This window comes from Cydia fagiglandana, chromosome 26 (assembly GCF_963556715.1).
Source record: "Cydia fagiglandana chromosome 26, ilCydFagi1.1, whole genome shotgun sequence".
Classification (NCBI taxonomy): Eukaryota; Metazoa; Arthropoda; class Insecta; order Lepidoptera; family Tortricidae; genus Cydia; species Cydia fagiglandana.
In genome coordinates this window covers 7793394-7817117 of record NC_085957.1, presented here as the reverse complement: position 1 = coordinate 7817117, position 23724 = coordinate 7793394, and the positions used below count along the sequence as shown (strand labels likewise).

Genomic DNA, 23724 nt, shown 5'->3' with positions numbered 1-23724 from the left:
TTAGTCAAAAATTACTTTTCGGTCTTAAGCCTTTTAAACTAGACATAAAAATTCAAAATCGCTCTCCTTCCTGATTCGACTGGCAAATCATATTACTTTTTGGCAACCGGGTTTTTTAACCTAATTAGACCCCGCTGAATCCGAATTTGCCGGTTGCTCGATCGAAATGTTGACCGGAAGTGAGATATTTGACATTAAAGGTCCCTTTTTTTAGTTTTTCGTAAATAACTCTTAAACGGTGGCGCATAGCAAAAAATGTTCTATAACATAAGTAATCTGCATAAAATTCCCTACAAGTAAGATTCAGTACAATTTTTCGCTAGGATCAATATTCAAAGAGATATTAACGCGGGAAATTTAATTATAATCACTTCGAAGGTCCCTTTTTTTAGTTTTTCGTAAATAACTCATAAACGGTGGCCAATATCAAAAAATGTTGTTAAACGATAACAATCTACACAAAATTTTGAACAAAACAGATTCAGTACACTTTTCGCAGGGATCAATATTTAAAAAGATAATAAAGAGGGAAAGTTTTAGTATAAGGAATTCTAAGTTTCCTTGTTTTTATTTATTCGTTAATAATTTGAAAAGTATGACGCATAGCATTGAAAATCTTATACATAAATAATAAACATAAAATTTCCTACAAGAAATATGTAGAACACTTTTCGCTAAGATCAATATTTAAAAAGACAAAGCAGCGGGTAAGTTAAATAATCAATTTTAAAGTCCCTGTTTAGTTTTTTGTAAGTAACTCGTAAACGGTGTCCCATAGCAAAATAGGTTTTCAAGAATAAATTATCTACATAAAATTTCCTCCAAAAAATATCTGGTACACTTTTCTCTAGGATCAATATTTAAAGCGATATTAAAGGAAGAAAGTTAATTACAATCAGTTCACAGGTCACTTTTTTTTAGTTTTTCGTAAATAACTCGCAAACGGTGGCCCGTTGCAAAACAATATTGTACATAAACATTAAACATTAAATTGTCCACAAAAAAGGTTCTGTACACTTTTTCGCTACGATCAATATTTAAAGAGGTATTAAAGGGGGTAAGTTAATTGTAATCAATTTCCAGGTCCCTATTTTTAGGTTTTCCTAAATGACTCGTAAAATAAGGCTCATAGCAAAATAAGTTCTTAATGTTCTTGTAAATAAATAATCGGCATAAAATTTTCTACGAAAAACATATTGAACACTTTTCTCTGGGATCAATATTTGACACGATATTAAAGAAAGAAAGTTCATTACAATCAATTCACATGTCACTTCTTTTTAGTTTTTAGGGTTCCGTACCTCAAAAGGAAAAAACCGGCCATGCGCGAGTCGGACTCGCGTTGCAAGGGTTCCGTACATTACCCAAATTTCAACAATGTATTTTTTAAATGTGAAACGCGAGTGAGTTGCCTTTAAAAAACCCGTAGGGGTCGGATCATAAACTAAAGTAATTGGTCCGACTCACGCTTGACTACATATGTCTAACAAAAGTTACAAAATAGTTTTTTTCTTATTTAAAAAAAAACTATGTTGTAAGTTTTCGGAGTTTCGGAGATAAAGGGGTGGGGGGGCTCTCCGAAACTACTGGGTCTAAAATTAAAAAAAAAAAACATACAAAATAATTCTTTACCTATAGGTAACAGGAAAACCTATTAGAAATATGCATTCAAGCGCGAGTCGGACATTACTTAGTTTTTGAACCGACTACAACAGGATTTTAGAATAGGGACCTGGAAATTGATTACAATTAACATACCCCGCTTTAATACCTCTTTAAATATTGATCGTAGCGAAAAAATGTACAGAACCTTTTTTGTGGACAATTTAATGTTTAATGTTTATGTATAATATTCTTTTGCAACGGGCCACCGTTTACGAGTTATTTACGAAAAACTAAAAAAAAGTGACCTGTGAACTGATTGTAATTAACTTTCTTCCTTTAATATCGCTTTAAATATTGATCCTAGAGAAAAGTGTTCCAAATAGTTTTTGGAGGAAATTTTATGGAGATAATTTATTCTTAAAAACCTATTTTGCTACGGGACACCGTTTAGGAGTTACTTACAAAAAACTAAACAGGGACTTTAAAATTGATTATTTATAACTTACCCGCTGCTTTGTCTGTTTAAATATTGATCCTAGCGAAAAGTGTTCTACATGTTTCTTGTAGGAAATTTTATGTTTATTATTTATATATAAAATTTTTAATGCTATGAGTCATACTTTTCAAATTATTACCGAATAAATTAAACAAGGAAACTTAGAATTCCTTAGACTAGAACTTTCCCTCTTTATTATCTTTTTAAATATTGATCCCTGCGAAAAGTGTACTGAATCTGTTTTGTTCAAAATTTTGTGTAGATTATTATCGTTTAACAACATTTTTTGATATTGGCCACCGTTTATGAGTTATTTATGAAAAACTAAAAAAAGGGACCTTAGAAGTGATTATAATTAAATTTCCCGCGTTAATATCTCTTTTAATATTGATCCTAGCGAAAAATTGTACTGAATCTTTCTTGTAGGCAATTTTATGCAGATTACTTATGTTATAGAACATTTTTTGCTATGCGCCACCGTTTAAGAGTTATTTACGAAAAACTAAAAAAAGGGACCTTTAATGTCAAATATCTCACTTCCGGTTAAGATTTCGATCGAGCAACCGGCAAATTCGGATTCAGCGGGGTCTAATTAGGTTAAAAAACCCGGTTGCCAAAAAGTAATATGATTTGCCAGTCGAAATCGATTTTATGAAAAATAAAACCAGACTATTTATAATATAAGGCAGAGGGAATATATTTCCCACCTGATTTTGAACTTCATTTCAAAGTGATAGAGTTCAGTTTTGCATAACACCTGTTTTCCTGACACCCTTATGCCTTATAAAGGGTTAAATATGTATCAAGTATAGTTTAGTGAGGTTACCCCATAACATGATGCCATATCCAAAAATTAAATTTACATAGGCGTGGTGCACTGTAGGCTCTTGCTAGGGCAGAGAAGAAAAAGCGCAAGACCAGAATTGAATACGGCATCACATTCGTGTTAGGTACTCATTATTATCTTAGAGGTTTATCCCCGATAAGCTATCCGATATCTATTACCGATGTATGTAAATCTTGTGTCGTATTTATAAGACAATCTGATCTTAAGTTGTTTTGGGCTTAAAATACCAATTATCGATTAGTGTCCCCAGAACATAGCGCCATAGCGAATTATAGAAGCTAAATATGCATGGTAGGCAATGGATTCTTTATCTGTCTGTCTGTGCGAAGATACTGCATACTTAAAGCATTTGATGCAATAAGGTCATTTTTAGGGTTCCGTACCCAAAGGGTAAAATGGGACCCTATTACTAAGACTTCGCTGTCCGTCCGTCCGTCCCACATAGGTCGGAAATCACGATTTAGGCCGCCAAAAATATTTTATTGCATTTTTGCGCTTTATATACGATTTCGAACTAAGAAAACATATTTTTAGATAATTACAATTATTATTTTTAAATTTATGGCCCTTTTTCCAAAAAATGTTGATTTTGCTCCTCCTCGCTTGATTATTTTATATATTAATGATATATATTATAGTAAATAAATATGTATTTTCTTCCATTGAATTTATAAATAATAAAACACACATGTATTTAAACATATATATTATATTTAGGTATAAGAGAAACATATGTATTACAGAAACTAATAGAAATATACAAAGGTTGTTATCTAATATTATTACGATTGATACATTTACTCAAAAAGATTAACATAAATAAATAAAGCCCTCGCCACATTTAATCATCATCATATCTTAAAGAAAAATCCGCCTGATGGCTTGGGTAGCATTGATCATTCTCCGCTCTCGCCTTATGTGGCTCAGCAGTGCATAGTTTCTGACAGAAATAATTTAACTCGAGGTTTCGTTATCTTTCTCGTACTGCTGTTAAGCGGATCGGAGGTCAGAAGCAACATATGGTACCTAAATGTCTAGGTGAAGTATTCTCTAGAAAACTTTCGGGCATGATATTGCCGAAAGTGTTTTGTTTCGGGCTTCTGCAGCTTCCTCCGAAAGTTGTCCAAAGGGAACTATTAAGTTTTCAATAATATGTAATTCTGCCATGGATCCGTATTTTGTGCATTGTCGGTGTCATCGGATGCCACTCATAGAAATTTATATAAAGCTTTGCCGTTTCCAGAGCGTATGAGCGGAGCGGCGGAGCTTCTTTCCAACCAAGATTCATTAGATATCAGAAAATTTTCCACAATGCGACGTGATCTAATCCATCTCTTTTTAAATTCTGATTAAAAATGTGAAATTTTACGCTTCATGTTCTTTTTTCTCTTCATCTCCGTCACCTGAGCGCATAAGGAGATAATTTTCCAAAAAGTCAAATATTTCAGTTATTGACTGAAAATTCTGTTCATTTAACTGATCAGACAGGTAGTTTCAAGTCATAACTTTTAAACCAGAGGCATTTGATGAACCTAGAATAACAGAAAAGACATTTTAACGCTAATGAAATCAAAACTTAATAATTTGCAATTTCCGAATTTTTTTTTTGAAACTCGATATTTTACAAAGTGCCCAAAAGTGCCCTCCAATTTTTTCATAAAATGTAAAGATATAGTTGATTTATAGAATGACATAAAAAATATCACTGGGACGGGCCCGGAAGTAAAGTATTTTCACAATTGAATATGAAAAAATAACAAAATTTTCATCAAGAAAAGGGTCATGTTTAGTGGGCTAAATGTATATCATAAAATAAATATTTCTAATTCAAAATAAATGAAAATAATAGAAACTTACCTGAATTTTCAATATCCATCACTTTCACTGACAAATAAACTCCACAAAAATAAATATTGGCTTAGAAATGTTTGCTTCGGATAACAGTGCTAAGAACCGCGCGTGCAACGTATGTGATGACTGAGTTTTGAGAACCTGGTAGATTACCTACGTAACTGATAAGGGTGGTGGTGGAGTGGGATTAATTCCGTGATAGTGTGGTGTTATTCGAGAACTAATTAGTTTTGCGATAAGCCGACTTTTAGAAAGTTGACTTATGGCGGCCTAAATCGCAATTTCCAACCTATGTGCGCGTCCGTCCGTCCGTCCGTCTGTCACCAGGCTGTATCTCACGAACCGTGATAGCTAGACAGTTGAAATTTTCACAGATGATGTATGATGATGCTATAACAACAAATACTAAAAACAGAATAAAATAAAGATTTAAATGGGGCTCCCATACAACAAACGTGATTTTTGACCAAAGTTAAGCAACGTCGGGAGTGGTCAGTACTTGGATGGGTGACCGTTTTTTTTTTGCTTTTTTTTTTTTGTTTTTTTTTGCATTATGGTACGGAACCCTTCGTGCGCGAGTCCGACTCGCACTTGCCCGGTTTTTTTAGATCCAGCGTATGTTCCGTAGCAAACCCTAGTGGAGGTGCATTAATTTCAAGGATACTTTAACACAGTTTTTTCCCTTCCAGGGCTCAACACGTAGAAGACCCGTATACCCGTTTCAAGCTAGTCCTACGCTGGTACCTATCTGGCTTGTACCGCAAGCCGAAAGGGCTTAAAAAGCCCTACAACCCCGTTCTAGGCGAGACCTTCAGATGCTGCTGGAAGCATCCAGACAGCAGAACCAATACGTACTACGTGGCTGAACAGGTAACTTTCATAGAATTGTTTGCTTTCGGCCAAAGAGAATAGAGTGTATAGAGGCGGATTGTCATAGTATGTTATGTAGCCAAGTGTAAATTTACCCCCATCTTTCGACAGAAGGTTAACACTGTTATAACGCCATTTGACTTTGATCATTGTTCTTTCACTGCTATGTGTTATATATTAACGCCATCTACTCGACACTAGGCCAAAGGTTATGGTGTAATGTTGTCGAGCGATGGCGCCATTACTTTCAGCCTGCGCTCGTTAGGGGTCATCCATTAATTACGTCACACCAATTTCTAGGTTTTTTTTACCCCTCCCCCCCCCCCTTGTCACACTTGGTCACATTTGGCAAACCCCTCCCCCCCTAGTGTGACGTCACATTTTTTCTACGAAATCGCCAAATCGAATTAAGTAAGTACCTAAGTATTATTAATATTTTATCAAAATATTTTTGACGATATAAATATTAGTAATTTTATAACCCAAAACTGCTTAGGAAAGAAAATTAAACGATTAAAAACTATTTTCGTTTACAAACTTGTTATTTAAATGTACAGCGAACTAAATAATTTAAATAAATTTTCGTTTACTGATGAAGTTAAAGTGACGTCACAAAGTTTGTGTCTCCCCCCTCCCCCATGTCACAATATGTCACATTTTCTTGACCCCCTCCCTCCCCCTAAACGTGTGACGTAATTAATGGATGACCCCTTAATATTAATATTCTACTCGAACGTACATACTCGTAATTTACCATGACAGTAACTCTCTATTTTAAATACTCTTTGGTTTTGGCGAATCACTTTTCGTTCCTTGTCTACATGGTCTTTTAGTTGAGTTTCCTCAGAGCAAAAAAAGGTCAACCACGGCGTTGCATGAACAAGAGATTTCCTTTGGCAGCATTGGTCCTTAGGACCCACGGATGGATTTAAGAAGTGGAGCCACCCAGATTTTTGACGAAGGTGGGGGGTGGGGGGGTTTAAGCGTCTGCGACGTTTAAGGTTAATAATTTTTTAAGTTTAGGTTCTAAGTCAAGTTTAGTATCATTTTCAACTAAATCAAAGATGTAGACATAGATTTCATCGAAATCGGTTCAGCGTTTATTGATTTCCCATACAATCCTACACCTTACCTTTCATTTTTAAGGTATTTTTTTTAATAAAAACTATCCTATGTTCTTCCCTGGGACTCAAACGATCTCTATACCAAATTTTATCTAAATCGGTTCAGCGGTTATAGAATCCCATAGAAATTTCCTCCTCCCTTTTCACACCCTTAAGGGATGATTATTGAGATTAAAAGTATTCTATGTTATTCCGTGGGACTCAAACTATCTCTTTACCAAATTTTAACTAAATTGGTTCAGCAGTTTAAGCGTGAAGAGGAATTTAAAAAAAAGTATTTTTTTCATATTTTATGTGTTTTTACTTCGGAATGGTGTCATTATGATATCAGAAATGAATTCGGCACCCCCGATTTATACGGAAACGATACCAAACTTGACCTAGTAGCTTAAATGATACAGATATCAAGATCAAGTTGAGAGCCCCCCCCCCCCCTAAAAATTTACATCAAATATCTCGGTGGCTCCCCTTCTTGAATTCATCCCTGGGTCCTAAGGACCAATCCTGCCAAAGGAAATCTCTTGTTCATGCAACGCCGTGGTTGACCTTTTTTTGCTCTGAGGAAACTCAACTAAAAATGCAAATGCAACTCCAGCGCCATCCGCTATTTCTGGAAACAGTATCTTAGCCTTGTATAAACTTTTCCATGTTTTTCAGAAATATTTCTGTACCTTTTGCAAACGCGATATTGTGAGCAATATATACGTTGTGCGAATATAGTTTTAACGGTAAGTAATTTTTTCAGGTATCTCACCACCCGCCTGTGTCAGCTTTCTACGTGTCAAACAGGAAAGAAGGATTCGTCATAGAGGGAAGTTTATTAGCAAGATCCAAGTTTTATGGTGAGTGAAAATAACTATACTGCAAAACGTAATTCAAGACCAAAAAAAGTAAGACAATGTTGCCACTGCAATAATTTGTTTGTAAAATAGTAAATTCCTTTTGATAAATAATCACGCTAAGATAATTTATTTACTAGTAATTTTACTCCTACGATTTAAAAAAGTACTTTTATTACTTATTTGTACATAAATACAAGACGGGCTAGTAAAAAAGTGGCAACATTTCTTACTTTTTTTTGGTATTTAATTAAGTTTTGTAGTATAGAACTTTCAAATTTATGTGATTATAAACAAAACAACTGAGCAAAAGTAAACGAAAAATGCAAACTTTACCTTAACTACCTTAAAACCAATTAAGGGGCAACCCCTCGCCAATGACCTTCGATCTTCCTTAGTTTTCTAATGTTTTTTTATAGCTTATTATAATAACAGCAACACGGTATCATATATTTACTTCAAAGTTCATTGTCTTCGAGATATTTGGCATCAAAGTTGAACAATTTTAGGTTAAAAAACTGGTTTTCTGGCCATAACTTTTGTGTTAATTAGTTTAAAATTAAAACCCTGAACATGTTTTTTCGAGACGTCAAAGACGAACCCAAATATGTAGATTTCGTACATGTAAGGCCCTTCACTGTAAACTAGATACGAAAAAAGTGTTTTTTAGACAAAGTTTAAAAAAATCATAAAAAAATAAGTATTCATTTTTCTCAAAATACGGTGGACAAAACCGGAGTTAAACATTGAAAATCCGATAACCGTTTGTCTTATAAAATTCTATCTGTAGTGCAAAAAACGGAGATATGATTCAAAACTTGTCAAAAATCGATGAAAACTTCGGGTAGCCCCTTAATGATGAATGAATGATGCTTATTAGGGGCTGTTCATAAATTACCTCATTTCAAATTGGGGAGGGGGGGTCTGAACTCCGGATGATGGTCGCATGGCGTAGGAGGAAACGGGGTCATTCGAAGCATGATTTTTGGATCAAAAATCGTCAAAAATAGATGACGTAATTTATGAACAGCCCCTTATGTATATATCAGGTAACTCGACGTCAGCCATCCTGGAGGGCTGCGCGAGAGTGCACCTGCTGACGTGGGGGGAGAGCTACGTCACCACGGCGCCCTACGCGCACTGCAAGGGCATCGTAATCGGCACACTCAGCATGGAGCTGGGGGGGAAGGTTAGTTTTGTTAAATGATCCCTTTCTTACAAATACATACTTAAAATGACAGATAAAGACAAACGATTCATAGCTGATTCAGACCAGTAACGTCTTTATGAATAATGCTATAAGAATATTGCAAACCATTGACATACATGAGGAACAGTAATGGCCCGAAGATAGATCCTTGAGGTACACCCATGGTCTCTTTACCTTGTCATTTAACATTGAAGATATGACTCCATTTATTTCTAAACTTGATTCCTAATATGATTTTGATCTAAGATAAATACTCAAGGCCTTTGATGCGATTAAAATACCTTTACCTAATTATTAGAGTATGGTTTACACAATCAAAGGCTTTCGAAAGATCCTGAATGACAAAAAGTGATTATTAATAGTCTTAGGTACATTTTCATGAAAATCGCGAGCTGTGGTCCTGTTAGAAAAGTTGTCTAATACATTAGACCACGATCATCAGTCATCACCTGTCATTAGGGAGCATGTCCCAATGGTGACGATGAGAGATTCTCGAGCTACGCCTGGTATTTAAAAAGGCAGATTACCGTGATTCGTTGTCATATTTAATTATTTTTTGTAATTTCAGGTGCACGTCATGTGTGAGAGCACCGGTTATAGTGCAGACATCGAATTTAAATTAAGGGTGAGTGTCAAGTAAACGTCAAATTGATAGAATTGTGACGTTAGAAATAACACTTGTACCGTCTGTACTATCAAAATCGCTGCCAACTTAGCTTGGTCTGAATGCTTGAACTAGCTGTGAATTGTATTTTTAAAAATTAAAATCGCCATATTTAATCTTCTTCTCTTCTCAGCTAATTTTCGTCCACATCTGAACATATGCCTCTTTCGTGAATTTCTATGTTGTTTTTGTATGCGGCGGTTCTATGCCAAGCCATATTTATAGTTCGTTTTTTTAGCATTAGAAAGAGCATGAAAGAAGATAAGCGATCTTGACGCGTCTTTTAATTGAAAAACCCTTTTTAAAAATCAGTAACTATTACTTCTGAAAGCAGAAGAATATAAATGATCGTATTAGATTCATAATTGTTACATATTCGCCGTAACTTATTTTTAAAATGTGTTATTCAATTAAAAGACATATCAAGATTGTGTACCTTATTTCTAATGCTAAAAAAAACGAACTATAATACTTGAATTAAACTACTTTTTTATTCCAGTCATTCCTCGGCGGTTCGGAGCAGACGAACCTAATATCGGGTCGTATTAAAAAGGGGAAGGACACCATTGCGACGGTCGAGGGCTACTGGGACGGCAGGATCGACATCCGGGACAAGAGGAACGGGGTGAGAATATTAACTAATTAAATATAATAAATAATAATAATAAATATTAACCTAACTTAAGAAGAAAAAAAAATAAAGAGATGAATAAATATTATAGGACATTTTTTAAATAAATTGACTAAGCCTCACGGTAAGCTCAAGAAGGCGTGTGTTGTGGGTACTCAGACAACGATATATATAATATATAAGTACTTAAATACATAGGAAACAACCATGACTCAGGAACAAATATCTGTATCATCATACAAATAAATGCCCTTACCAAGATTCGAACCCGGAAAATAAATATAAATATGAAATATAAATACTCGTATAAATATGTAATAAATAAATATGTAAATATAAATAGTATAGGACATTTTTACACAAATTGGCGGTATAGTCTGTCAAAAAAGAGTAGATATTAAAAAGTGGCAATACTGTAGTGTTGTCCCTTTCAAACCAATTTATGTAAGAAAACGGGACGACACTACAGTATTGCCACTTTTGAATTTATACTCTTTTTTGTCAGATTGTAAGCTCAAGAGAAGGCTTGTGTTGTGAGTACTCAGACAACGATATATATAATATATAAATACTTAAATACATAGAAAACAAACACATGACTCAGGAACAAACTGTGTCATCACACGAATAAATTCCAATACCGGCATTCGAACCCGGGACCATCGGCTTCACAGGCAGGGTCACTACCCACTAGGCCAGACCGTCAACGATATGAAGCCTTAATTTAAACACTAAAACAATTACAAAAAAATACTTCAGTATTTTATAAGCCCATATCATTACAGGAGGAAGCGACCCTTCTCGACGTGGCTGTCCTGAAGGAACAACGACTGACCCGCTACCTCATGAAGTTAGAAAACCAGCAAGAGTTCGAGTCTCAACGACTCTGGCTACGAGTGTCCGAGGCCATACACAACGAGGACCAGGTACTTACTCAACGGAGCAGCAGCTGACGTGTACATGAAGCTAGAAAACCAGCAGGAGTGAGTTCCAGTGGCTCTGGCTGCGAGTCTCCGAGGCCATACACAACGAAGACCAGGTACTTACTCAACCAACGAAGTAGCGGCTGACGTGTACATGGAGCTAGGAAACCAGCAGGAGTCCGAGTCCCTTCGGCTCTGGCTGCGAGTCTGTTGGCCATACACAACGAAGACCAGGTACTTACTCAACGAACGGAGTAGCGGCTGACGTGTACGTGAAGCTAGGAAATGTCGAATGATATTTCGTACATAAGTGCCGAAAAACTCGTTTGTACTCTGGGTTTGAATTTGAACTCGCGACCTCCGGATTGAAAGTCGCACGCTTTTACCGTTACAGTTTGCTTTTTGTAGCATTAGAAAGAAAGTAAATAATCTTGACGTGTATTTTTATTAAAGATTATTGAAAAATGCTTTAAAAATTAGTTTATATTACTTACGAAAGCAAAAGAATGTAAAAGATCGTATATGATTTATAATTATTCTAACATATTTGCTGTGACTTATATTTCAATGGTGTCTTTTAATAAAAAAACATGTCAAGATCGGTTACCTTCTTTCTAATGCTAAGGGGTCATCCATTAATTACGTCACACGTCAAGAAAATGTGACATGTTCTGACATGGGGGAGGAGCTCGGAGTAATTAACAATGGAGCCGCCATTAACAGGCGTTCCCCTCTGTCGAAAATAGGCGGCCAATGGTCAACCTCATGTCAACCATATGTATGTACTGACGTTTATCTGACATGACGTACCTATACATTTGATGTGCCCCTCCCCCGCAAAAAACGGCAGACTATTTTGTACCGAAAATTTTAGACATGGCGTCTCCGTTGGTTATATCCTCCAAGGGGAGGAGGGAGTCACAAACATGGTGACGTCATTATAACTTCATCACTGTTCATCAGTAACCGAAAAATAATTTATATTTTTTTATTCTCTATACATTTAAATAATGAGGTTTTGGAAGTAGGTAATTTTCGTTCCTAATTGGTTTTGTGTTATAAAATTACTAATATTTCTTATACCAAAAATATATTTTTATTAAAAAAAATAATGTCGAGTTAGTATTTGCCGATTTCGTTGAAAATAAAATTGCCTAAAGTGTGACGTCACACCAGGTGGGGAGGGATTTGCAAAATGTGACAAAGTGTGACAAGGAGGGGGGGAGGGGTCAAAAAACCTAGAAATTCGTGTGACGTTAATTAATGGATGGTCCCTAAGCCCAAACCAAAATATTAAAATCATGTATATGTTTGTATCCAGGTGGCTGCAACAGAACAGAAGACAATAATAGAGGAGGCGCAGCGGGCGCGGACGCGCGCCACCATCGCGCCGTGGGTTCCGCGCTTCTTCCACAAGGAGAGCCACGTGGTCTGTCCCGACGGCGTGCAGGACCAGGGCTGGCGGTACAACCACTCCAACACGAGGTCAATAACTGGTCTAACTACCCTCCGTAACACATTCACTGCTAGCGACCCGCTAGGCGGGTTCTCCGTTCAGTCAAGTGTGCAGAGAGTGATGAGTTTACGACAAGAAATAATAATTTGGTTTTAAATGGATTTATTATGGTATTTAACTCGCCATTTTTACCTAAATTGTAAATTGAAACTACCCTCAAGAAATACTATAGAAGAATATACTTTTTTTTTATACTTTTGTTGTTGAGTCTTTAACTGGGGTGAAAGGTATCGTTCCAGACACCATAAATAAACCATAAAAATCTACTATGAATGTTGAACCCTGTTGGAATGTAATAACATAACATAATTGGGTTATTCCATATAGTTTTAAACGGAGCGGCAGCTGACGTTCATAATACATCACTTAACTATTTTACCCCGCAAAAAAACTTGGTCATTAAATTGTGTACATCGCTTGTGTCCCATAACATTTAATAATAATCTAATTTAATCCTCAGCCCCTGGCAACCCTCCGAAGTATTCGAATACGAGGAAGACTTCGTCATCACCTCAGCGGTTGGCAGCACGAGCTCGATGCGACCCGAGCGACTCGAGAGGCACTCGCTCGAGCGGCACGAGCGACTCGAGCGGCACTCGCTCGAGCGACGCGAGCGATCCGACTCGGACTCGCGACAGGAGCTCGCTACGAGATCCAAGCATGCGTAAGTTTGATTATACTACCAAAAAGAATAGATAGTATAGAGAGATCCTGTCATAGTAAATGTTGTAGTCACTGTAAATTTACTGCCATCTATCGACACACGACTATAACTAGAAATAAACACGTATAAAATTATCAAAAAAATGAATATATAATGGATAAATGATTTTATTATTTTTATAACATTTTGACCCATGTTCATTCACTGATATCTGTGTTAAAATTGTTAATTATGAAACGGTGTCGTCACGCCATCTAGCCGAGCATAGGCTGAAGGTGTGTGCGCCATCTATCCGAGAATGACTTTCTTGATTTCCGGGGCACGTTTTTTTCTTAGACTTTACTCATCTTATACGAAGTTACATATGTCTTTGGTATTACTCTGAAAAATCATCCAATCTACCCTCTTTGCAGACGAACACTAAAGCAGACCCTCAACTCCCTCGACACGACCCTCCGAGAGCAGAGCGTCACACTGGAGCGGCTCACTCGGGCCGTGGAGCAGCTCGACCGGAGGCCCCAGACCACCGCCAGGCTGCCCAGCGCCGGGTACAGCTGGGACCTCTTCTCAGGTCAGTTCTAGACACTTCAGACCCTCAACTCGCTCGACACGACCCTCCGAGAGCAGAGCGTCACACTGGAGCGCCTCACTCGGGCCGTGGAGCAGCTCGACCGGAGGCCCCAGACCACCGCCAGGCTGCCCAGCGCCGGCTACAGCTGGGACCTCTTCTCAGGTCAGTTCTAGTCACTTCAGACCCTCAACTCGCTCGACACGACCCTCCGAGAGCAGAGCGTCACGCTGGAGCGGCTCACTCGGGCCGTGGAGCAGCTCGACCGGAGGCCCCAGACCACCGCCAGGCTGCCCAGCGCCGGGCACAGCTGGGACCTCTTCTCAGGTCAGTTCTAGTCACTTTACATTCATTGTTAAAAAAACTTATAGCCACTCACACATGCTTTATGCAACTGTAGTTGCAAGCTGTCACCCTTATTTTCACATAATAATAGAGGCCACTGAAAAATATCAATCATGTGAGTGGATAATATATGTAATTAATAAACTCGGTATCGTCTTGGGTCGTCCCATTCGTTTTTCGTCAAGTTCTTAAATTAGTCCGATTCTGCTTTCGTCACTCATTCTACATTCGTCACAATCGTCGGTGGCTTTCAATGTAGAAAGCGTGACGAAAGCAGAATATGACTAATTTAAGGACTTGACGAAAAACGAATGGGACGACCCAAGACGATACCTTAACCTCGTGCCGCCCAATGTACATTAGGATGTACACTCAGTTTCGATGGAATGTCAACCTTAATTAAAAAGAAAGTAGGTAGCATTTCATTTGTCTCGTAAAAAATTCGAACAAATGAAAATGAACCCAATTGAAAATACAACAAGATTCTAATTTCCTTGGCTATAATTTTGTATGGTGGGCGGCACGAGGTTAAACTCTGCTTGACTGCTTGTTATTATATTAACGATTGTAGTATTGTTTACCTAGTTTTGACATTGTAATAAAGGGTTTTTTTAGTTTTACGTTTGCATGCCATATTTGGCTAAACATGTGATACTAAATTAATTTACTTTTGACATCTGTACGCATTTACCATGTTTAAGCTAATAAATATTTCTATTTTACAAGCTTTTATTTAGTTTCACCTGACCGTTGTCTGTCTGTAATCAAATCTTGCAAATTAAATTTGATCCACTTCCCGGTTTCCGATTGAGCTGAAATTTTGCATACATACTTAAGTCGGGTGACAATGCAATATTATGGTGTCATCCGAGCTGATCTGATGATGGAGACCGGAGGTGGCCATAGGAACTATGTGATAAAACAACGAAACTTTATTGTGTTTGGGTTTTTTAGAATTGTCTCGATGAGCATTAGTTGCCTGTGGAAAGAAAAGTACAGTCAGCGATAAAAGCTTGTACCAAAAATGAAATATTTGCCAAAAAACTTATTTATTTATTTCTATTTCAGGGTTCGTGATAGCCATGGTACTGCAGGCGGTACTTAACTGGATGTTTTACAACAAAGACTGATTACTGCTTTGAGTTTTCTGTGGACACAGATGGTAACAATATTTGGTGTTGATTCCTTTTTAGGTAGGTACACCAAGGTGTTTGCAACGATTTTGACACGCAGTGCAAGTGTTATATACGTCATTATTTCATAGAAGTTTGACGCTTAAAATGACACTTGCACTGCGTGCCAGTGGCGGCGCGTCAAACATATCGATAGGCAAGCCGGGGCTAATTTGGCTTACATATTTCCTTTACTACTCTGCTCAAACGTCCAAAAACAGGCAAGACGGTGGGAATCGGATTTTATGGACGCGCTGCCACTGCTGCGTGAGCTATCAAAATCGATGCAGGCTTATATCGGTTTGACGGTTTGAATTCAAAATTGTTACATATTTGCCGTGACTTATTTTTCAAAAGTGTTTTTCAATAAAAAGTCACGTCTAGATTGTTCACCTTTTTTCTAATGCTACAAAAACGAACTATAGTGATTTTTGTGTATATTTGACCACTGAAAGGTAAATCTGTTTTTGAACAGCTTCGTGAAACTTGTATATAAAAGAACTTTGAGAATTCGATGAATTAATTAGATGAAGCTTTTGGAGTAATTTGTTCGGGCTTCAGAGCATTTCCATAAAATATGTCATCAATTTGAAAATATAATAGGGGCCATTCAAATATTACGTAAGCAGATTTATTACAATTATTTAACCCCCCCCATCCCCCTAGTCAGCAAAAGTAAGCAAAGCTCTTACCCCCTCCCCCCATGCTTACGTAAACGTTTTTCAATTATAATTGTATTTTTTTTATATTATAAATATAATGTTATAATTATAATTTTTCTATGTTATATATTTTTCATTCATTATTTTTTCTATATTTTGTATAATTTTTCTCTTAGATACAATAATACATATCTAGTTCCTTGTCGGACTTTGCTTGTAATTTATAATTTCGCCACACTTCGTTAACTAACTTTTGTACATTTCATACTTTCGTACTTGTATGAATTTTTTTTAAACTTTCAAACAATTTTTGGTAGGTATAACTTGGATTTGTCTATTTGAAACGACATCTTATATAAACATTGAACTTTGGCTAATGGAATTAACGGTAACACAAATGTTAACTTGCTTTGCTATGCTTACAATACGTCTACTCGCTATAGTATCCAAACGAAACAATACACTGACAGAGGAAATTTAGACAAGTGAATAGCGCGCGGTAATTCCTTTCTAAAGCAATTCGGTTCTAAAGCGAGTGCCTGAACGTATGCATTATTTGCGGGAATCCCCGAAAAAGCGTTTCGTTTTCAAGCATAGACAATGTGAGGGTTGCCATTCGTGTAAAAAAGTAAATAACTACCGATGACGTAATCATCATCTAGACTCCCCTACCCCCCATGTCATCCAAAATAAGCAAAACAAAGACCCCCCGGCCCCCCACAGTGCTTACGTAATACTTGAAAGGCCCCATAACAGAAAGTGAAATAAAAAATTGAAGTAATTTATGATAAAGAATTACGGAATGATTTATATTATGCTATTGTGATTAATTCAGGATGAAATAGTCTCAATTGCGGGCCAAAATTAGAAAAATGCGGCAAAATATAAAGACAAATGGAATACTTTGGAGGAGGCTTTTATCCGAAGGGGGTCCATATAATAACCTCTAGCCGCCCATACGTCAAAACTTGCCAAGCAAAATGAAATTTTATTTTGTCAACACAAAGTTCAAATTAGAATGGAAAAGGAGACCTTTTTATAGGTCTCTGGGCGGCTAGGGGATATAAGTGAGTCGCTTAACTTCAAACTCGGGTAAATCCATCTGTCAGATTATGCGATTTTGGTATTAAGAAAACGTAATAGGGTAGATTTTTGCTGAGAGGGTCCAATGGATTTACCCGAGTTTGAAGTTAAGCGACACAAGTTACCTAGCTGATTTTTGTAAATAATATTAGTTAACTAATACAATTATTGCATGAAAATCTATTGTTTAAATTCAACATCTGCACGACATTCAAATGTACAGTCAGCAGCAGAAGTTGCTAAGCGGGCGACGTGTTCAAAATTACCTCGACACGCTTATTCTCTTAACAATAAAGGCGCGTCAAGATCATTGTGAACACCTCGCCCGCTTAGCAACTTCTGCTGCTGACTGTACTAATATTTATCTTATGTTAACGATTTTTTTAATTGTCTTAATTGTAACTTATTATTATTTATGGATTATATAAAGCTTTTTATTTATTTATTGTGATTAATTTAATCATTCTTTATTGTAGCAAGTTTTTTTTATTGAAGATTGGCATATGCAATTTCAATGTGCCCATATGTTATTGTTTGTATTTCCTTTCGTTAAGGTTGTTATTTATTTTAATGTATATACATAATATACATTTTATTAAGGGGTCATCCATTAATTACGTCACACGTTTAGAGAAAATGTGACATATTGTGACATGGGGGAGGGGGGAGACACAAACTTTGTGACGTCACTTTAACTTCATCAGTAACCGAAAATTTATTTAAATTATTTAGTTCGCTGTACATTTAAATAACAAGTTTTTAAAACGAAAATAGTTTTTAATCGTTTAATTTTCTATCCTAAGCAGTTTTGGGTTATAAAATTACTAATATTTATATCGTCAAAAATATTTTGATAAAATATTAATAATACTTAGGTACTTACTTAATTCGATTTGGCGATTTCGTAGAAAAAATGTGACGTCACACTAGGGGGGGAGGGGTTTGCCAAATATGACCAAGTGTGACAAGGGGGGGGGGTCAAAAAACCTAGAAATTGGTGTGACGTAATTAATGGATGACCCCTAATGGTAATTAAATTTTTAAAATTTTATTTGTTACTTTTTGTAGGGCCATGTAAAAGTAGGAGGCAATGTGATATTGTCTGGTCGAAAGTTTTACAGAAGGGGCCAGCATATGACACCTGTCATTCTGGTATTTTTGTCTGATTTTTATGGCCTTGAGGCGTTTGAAATGTATACTGAATATAATGACGGAACTATACTTATCCTCCTATAAAGGCCCAGGGTCCCCCCTACAGTACTTATTCAGTTCGATGAAATTTAAATCATATTCAATTGGAACAGAGTCGCATTTGTTTTGTTTCGTAAAATTTTCAATCTAAACCAAAATCAACTCTATTCCCTGCACTAAAGGTTCAAATTTCAGTGGCAAATTCTGGATTGTTCTTTTGTATGGCTGGGTCTTAGGAGGTTATAGTTTTCGGTTTTGTCATTTTGGCTAAGGAACCCTAACAAATAAAACACAGTAAGGTTCGAATAATAAAAAGTAATCACTTACATAAGATGTTTTTTATTCATATAGTATTTTTGCAAACAGGAAGGCTACGCTGACAGATGTCATCTTAATACAATTTTGCTGGATTTCGCATCTTATAGTTCGTTTTTTTAGCATTAGAAAGAACTTTAAAGAAGGTAAGCGATCTTGACATGTCTTTTAATGGAAAAACGCTTTTTAAAAATCAAAAACTATTACTTATGAAAGCAGAAGAATATATTTGATCGTATTAGATTCATAATTGTTACATATTTGCCGAAACTTATTTTTAAAACGTGTTTTTCAATTAAAAGACACATCAAGATTGTTTACCTTATTTCTAATGCTAAAAAAACGAACTATAAGGTTTTACATTGTATGGAGATCACACCTGTCACCGTATCCATTACGTTAGAAAAATGCTATAACTATAACGACAAATAACAACATATAATAACAAGAAATATAACGACATTCCATGAATGAAAAATTTGCTAATGATCTGTGTCCACTAGTGTTCTAAGATTGTGTCATGACACTTGACATTGTCAGAATTGACAGTGTCATAGTGGTTTTAGTCGAATTCCTTGCCCTAGTGCTTTCCATATAAATAGGTATGTTTCATTGATGTCAGAAAAATGTGTTTTTGTCATATTTATGATTGCTGTAGGGTGAATCAACTTCGGTTGTCATGGTTACGTCTCCTGAGACACTAGAAATCTATTATACACTGACTTACAGGACAGTAAAAACAAGGAAAAACCAATTGATTGACCCTTTAGCAAAAATATGTATACAGTGAAGGTATAAAACTTTGCTCTTTAACATAACTTTGCCCACCGCACTGTGACGCGGTTGGCAAAGTTATATTAAAGGGCAAAGTTTTAAAATTATACGACACGGTTTTCTAATGTCAATGTAAGTTGAGTAATTTTAAGGCTATTTTGGAATTATTTCCTTGTAAATTTGCGAAGAGCTTGATGCACGATTATTATTGGTTAGTATACTTGCCTTTATATCGGAGCAGCCAAGGTGTTCAAAAAAATCTGAACATTTACTTCCTTGACAATAGAGTTGAAATATTGACAAATACAAAGTATATACGACTTTTAGATTGTTAAAGTGATGCGTTCCATAATTTTTTATATCGTCGGGTGACAAGCAAAAGTCACTAACTAACGCCATTGAAATTATTGGACAATAAACCGTGTTACAAGTGTAATAAAGTGCATTGTTACTTTAATTTTTTGATAGTACTTAGTACATTATGTATTAAGGACGGTAAACAAGAATTTAAGAACGAGTGTGAATTGAAGCCCGAAGTCGAGCGAGGGCTTAATTAATACGAGTCCGTAATTCCTGTACCGCCCGTCGGAATGCACGAAGATTTATATTGGGCTGTAACCGCGCGACTATTGACGTCTGGGACGGTCAAATGGTTAAGGGTTAAGGGATAAGTAAGAATAATAATCGTGTATTATAGACTTTCTATGAATTAGCCAAAATTGAGCTTTCATTGTGATTGTGAGTAGATTTTTCATGCCATTTGTTATTTTGCTAATGTTTAATGTAAATGCTGACCCCCTTATTCATAAACGTTTACTAAAGTTGACAAGCCGATAATAATTTGTCCCTTTCCATCATACCAATACGTCGGAAAGGGACAAACGATTATTATCGGCTTGTCAACTTTAGTAAACGTTTATGAATAGGGGGGTATTGTTTAAAATTTAAAGCGTATAAAGACAATTGTATAAGGAATTGTATATAATAATGTATTTCTATGCCTCGGCCAGTGGAACTGTTAAGTGTAGAAATGTGGGTTTCCCGGGAAAAAGGGACGCAATATAACCCTCTTTTCTGAAGAAACCACAAATAGTTAATATCCTGGTCAAAGTCTTGTAACTATGTTTTTTTTTTCAAAGGAATATATTAATTTACACATCAGCATCACACTACAATTTTAATGTTCAAGGTTCTTGTATCAATAAATACCACTTAGTAAGGACGCTAATCACGGAGAATTTCGAACATTTAATGTTCCTGTCTCCTATCTTTTCTTTTTCTTTTTCCCCGCGTTATCCCGGCATTTTGCCACAGCTCATGGAAGCCTGAGGTCCGCTTGACAACTAATCTCAAGAATCGGTGTAGGCACTAGTTTTTATGAAAACGATTGCCGAGGAACGAAAGCAGAGGGAAAACTAGGCCTTGCTGGGATTAGTCCGGTTCCCTCACGATGTTTTCCTTCACCGAAAAGCCACTGGTAAAAATCAAATGATATTTCGTACATATGTTCCGAAAAACTTATTGGTACAAGCCGAGGTTTGAACCCGCGACCTCCGGACTGAAAGTCGCATGGTGGCGGTTGTTCATCACTGTGCAAGCGTGACAGCAACATAATTATACACGTGCGACCGAGATAGGAACAGGTAGGTCAATGTACGATATTGCACGTGATCAGCGTCCGTACTTTACGTGATAGTGGGTCAAATTTCTGCCACTGGGGACGATTGAACCTGCGGGACCTCTCAATACGGGATCGGATTGTAATACACTTTCATACAGTAAAACTTGACTACGTAACTGTTTTAAGGGGCTGGCAACGCGCATGTGATACCGTTGAGGTTACAATATATAGAATTCAGGTTAAAATTAACCCTACGACCGCCAAGGACAATCATACACGAAGACAGTGTCTTCAGCGCCATGACGTGTATATTCGTCATCGTCAATAATCTTTTAATTATGTATATGAAAGCATTGAACTATTATTACTAACGTGTAGAACCGACACAGAACTATACTGTAAGGGTCTCCCCTGATATACCGACGCGCATTCGGCAAAAGCCGATATGAAAAAGCTTTATGTCCACGCAATAAGAGCGAAAAAGTCGTCGTTCGGGTCGGCTCGCATCGGCCGGCGCCTGCCGACGCGTCGACGGCTTTTTCGCTCTTATTGCGTGGACATAAAGCTTTTTCCTATCGGCTTTTGCCGAATGCGCGTCGATATATCAGGGGAGACCCTAAAACGTAATTCAAGATCAAAAAAAGTAATACAATGTTGCCACTGCAATAATTTGTTTGTAAAATAGTAAATTCCTTTTGATAAATAATCACGCTAAGATAATTTATTCCTTAGTAATTTTACTCCTACGATTTAAAAAAGTACTTTTATTTACTTATTTGTACATAAATACAAGACGCGCTAGTAGTGGTAACATTTCTTACTTTTTTTGGTCTTGAATTACGTTTTTCAGTTTAGTATATTGCGCCATGAGTTGTTGTTGTTTTGACAACAAACCATAGAAGCGGAGCGTGAGTCTCGCGAATTAAACTCGTAAGCGGCATGAATTTTACGGCGCTTCCGACGTTTTGGTCGCATGGTACATGCGGTTGCGACTATTTCATTGTTTAGTATGACTTCCTTAGGGCTGATTTAAAATTGAGCTACACCGGCTTGCGTGTGCGTAACGTGCGCGTGTGCGTACGCTAAAATGTTGGTGTCGCACACGCACACGTCACGCAAGCGGTGTGCCATTAAGGATCTGTATACTGCAACGCCTCACGTGCACGTGCAAGTCACGCACACGCAGCCGGTGTGCACAGGCCATTGACGGCGCGCGAACTCGCATGCGATTTTAGTTACATTGCGGACTGTTACGTCCAATTCAACCGACCGATCAAAACCAGAAATGTAATGAAACTCGCATGCGAGTTCTCTCATCGTTTAAATGAGCCCTTATATTAATAAATATCTCAATGTATGAAAGGCCTCCAGTACCCAGAATCGAACCAGCGTCCCCTGCGTTCACTGCACATACCTAGACCACTCGGCCACCCGTATGTATATGCAATCTCTCAATAAACTATTATATAAATTATGTAAGAAATGCAAAAATCTGGCCCATATGTACCCTGATGATGAAAATTATATTTTGAATGTTTTTATTGTATCGTTTTTTTAAATATACACATATTACGATATTTATTTTATTTTTTAACCTTCCTAAAAATATCTGACGTTCCACGGGAAAAGGTACCTTATGGCGGCTGGCGCTTACGTCGCATTGCACCGCATTAGTATTGGAGCGACGTTATTAATAGCGTAAGCGCCAACCACCATAAGGTACCTTTACACGTGGGATGTCACATATTATCTTTAGAGTGTAGTTAAAACACTAACTGGGACATTTTGCATAATAAATTACAAGCAAAATACTATTAGTGATTTTACATACAAAATCACTTAAGTCAGACCAAGAAAAATCTGCAGCGGCACGTGTTATTTTAAACGTCAAACTTCTATGAAAGCATGACGTATAAATAACACTGACACTGCGTGGGCTATCAAATCCGCTGCAGACTTTTCTTGGTCCGACTCTAATTAGTTTGTACTTAATTACGCAGTCCGGCCCAGATTTTCTAAATGAGAAATAAAAATCTTTCATACAGAAATGATTGGCCAGGTTTTTGCCTTTGACCATCTTTTTGAGCGCCAAAGGCCACTTAAACTTTCTTAGCGTGACTTGCACCATCCCACTAACCCGGGATTAACCGGTTTAAACCGTTAACGGGCATTTTCAGTTAATTGAACACCTTTAACTACCGGTTAACAATCGTTACAAAACTGACGGTCAATGTCAAAACCCATACATTTTGTCAGGAATGTAACGGTTAGACGTTACTGAAACATGACTTAAGTCGCGCTTAACTTGTACAAATTAAATGGAAATGCCCTAACCCCGTGTTAAATTATACTGGTAACCATGGTAACTCCAGGTATAACCAGTCAACCCCGGGTCAGTGGGATCGTGCAAGTGCCGCTAATAAGTGTATCAAAGAGTAATGTAAGGTTTCTATTTGAAGTGAATTTCAATACAAAGTGAACCATTTTTATTGCTCTTAGGAATCTTGAGTGTAGTTAACGATTAAGGACGACTATAGTAAAAGTTGAGACATAAGGCAAAATTGAACCCTATCACTTTAAAATAAAGTTCAAAATCAGGTGGGAAATATCTTTCCTCTGCCTTACAAAGGGTTTAAGACTAATATATTTGCTCTGAACAGCACCGAGGTTTAAAGCTATGATTTAAGTAATCCACACGTACGAAACGTTAAAAGACGTGGCATCTGGGCCCATTCTGTCGACGTGATATGACG

General features: G+C 36.9%; 1 protein-coding gene across 1 annotated transcript in view; it reads left to right on the top strand.

The window, feature by feature from the left end:
• Window positions 1-20578, top strand: part of LOC134677466 (oxysterol-binding protein-related protein 8) — a 117520-nt gene extending 96942 nt beyond the window's left edge. The window contains exons 12-21 of the mRNA XM_063535947.1: window positions 5489-5669; window positions 7539-7635; window positions 8682-8821; window positions 9411-9467; window positions 10006-10131; window positions 10923-11063; window positions 12382-12545; window positions 13037-13240; window positions 13654-13811; window positions 15222-20578. Of these exons, the coding sequence (XP_063392017.1) occupies window positions 5489-5669; window positions 7539-7635; window positions 8682-8821; window positions 9411-9467; window positions 10006-10131; window positions 10923-11063; window positions 12382-12545; window positions 13037-13240; window positions 13654-13811; window positions 15222-15283 (1330 nt within the window). The 3' untranslated portion in view covers window positions 15284-20578. The remainder of the gene's footprint in view (window positions 1-5488; window positions 5670-7538; window positions 7636-8681; window positions 8822-9410; window positions 9468-10005; window positions 10132-10922; window positions 11064-12381; window positions 12546-13036; window positions 13241-13653; window positions 13812-15221) is intronic.
• Window positions 20579-23724: the final 3146 nt, after the last annotated feature.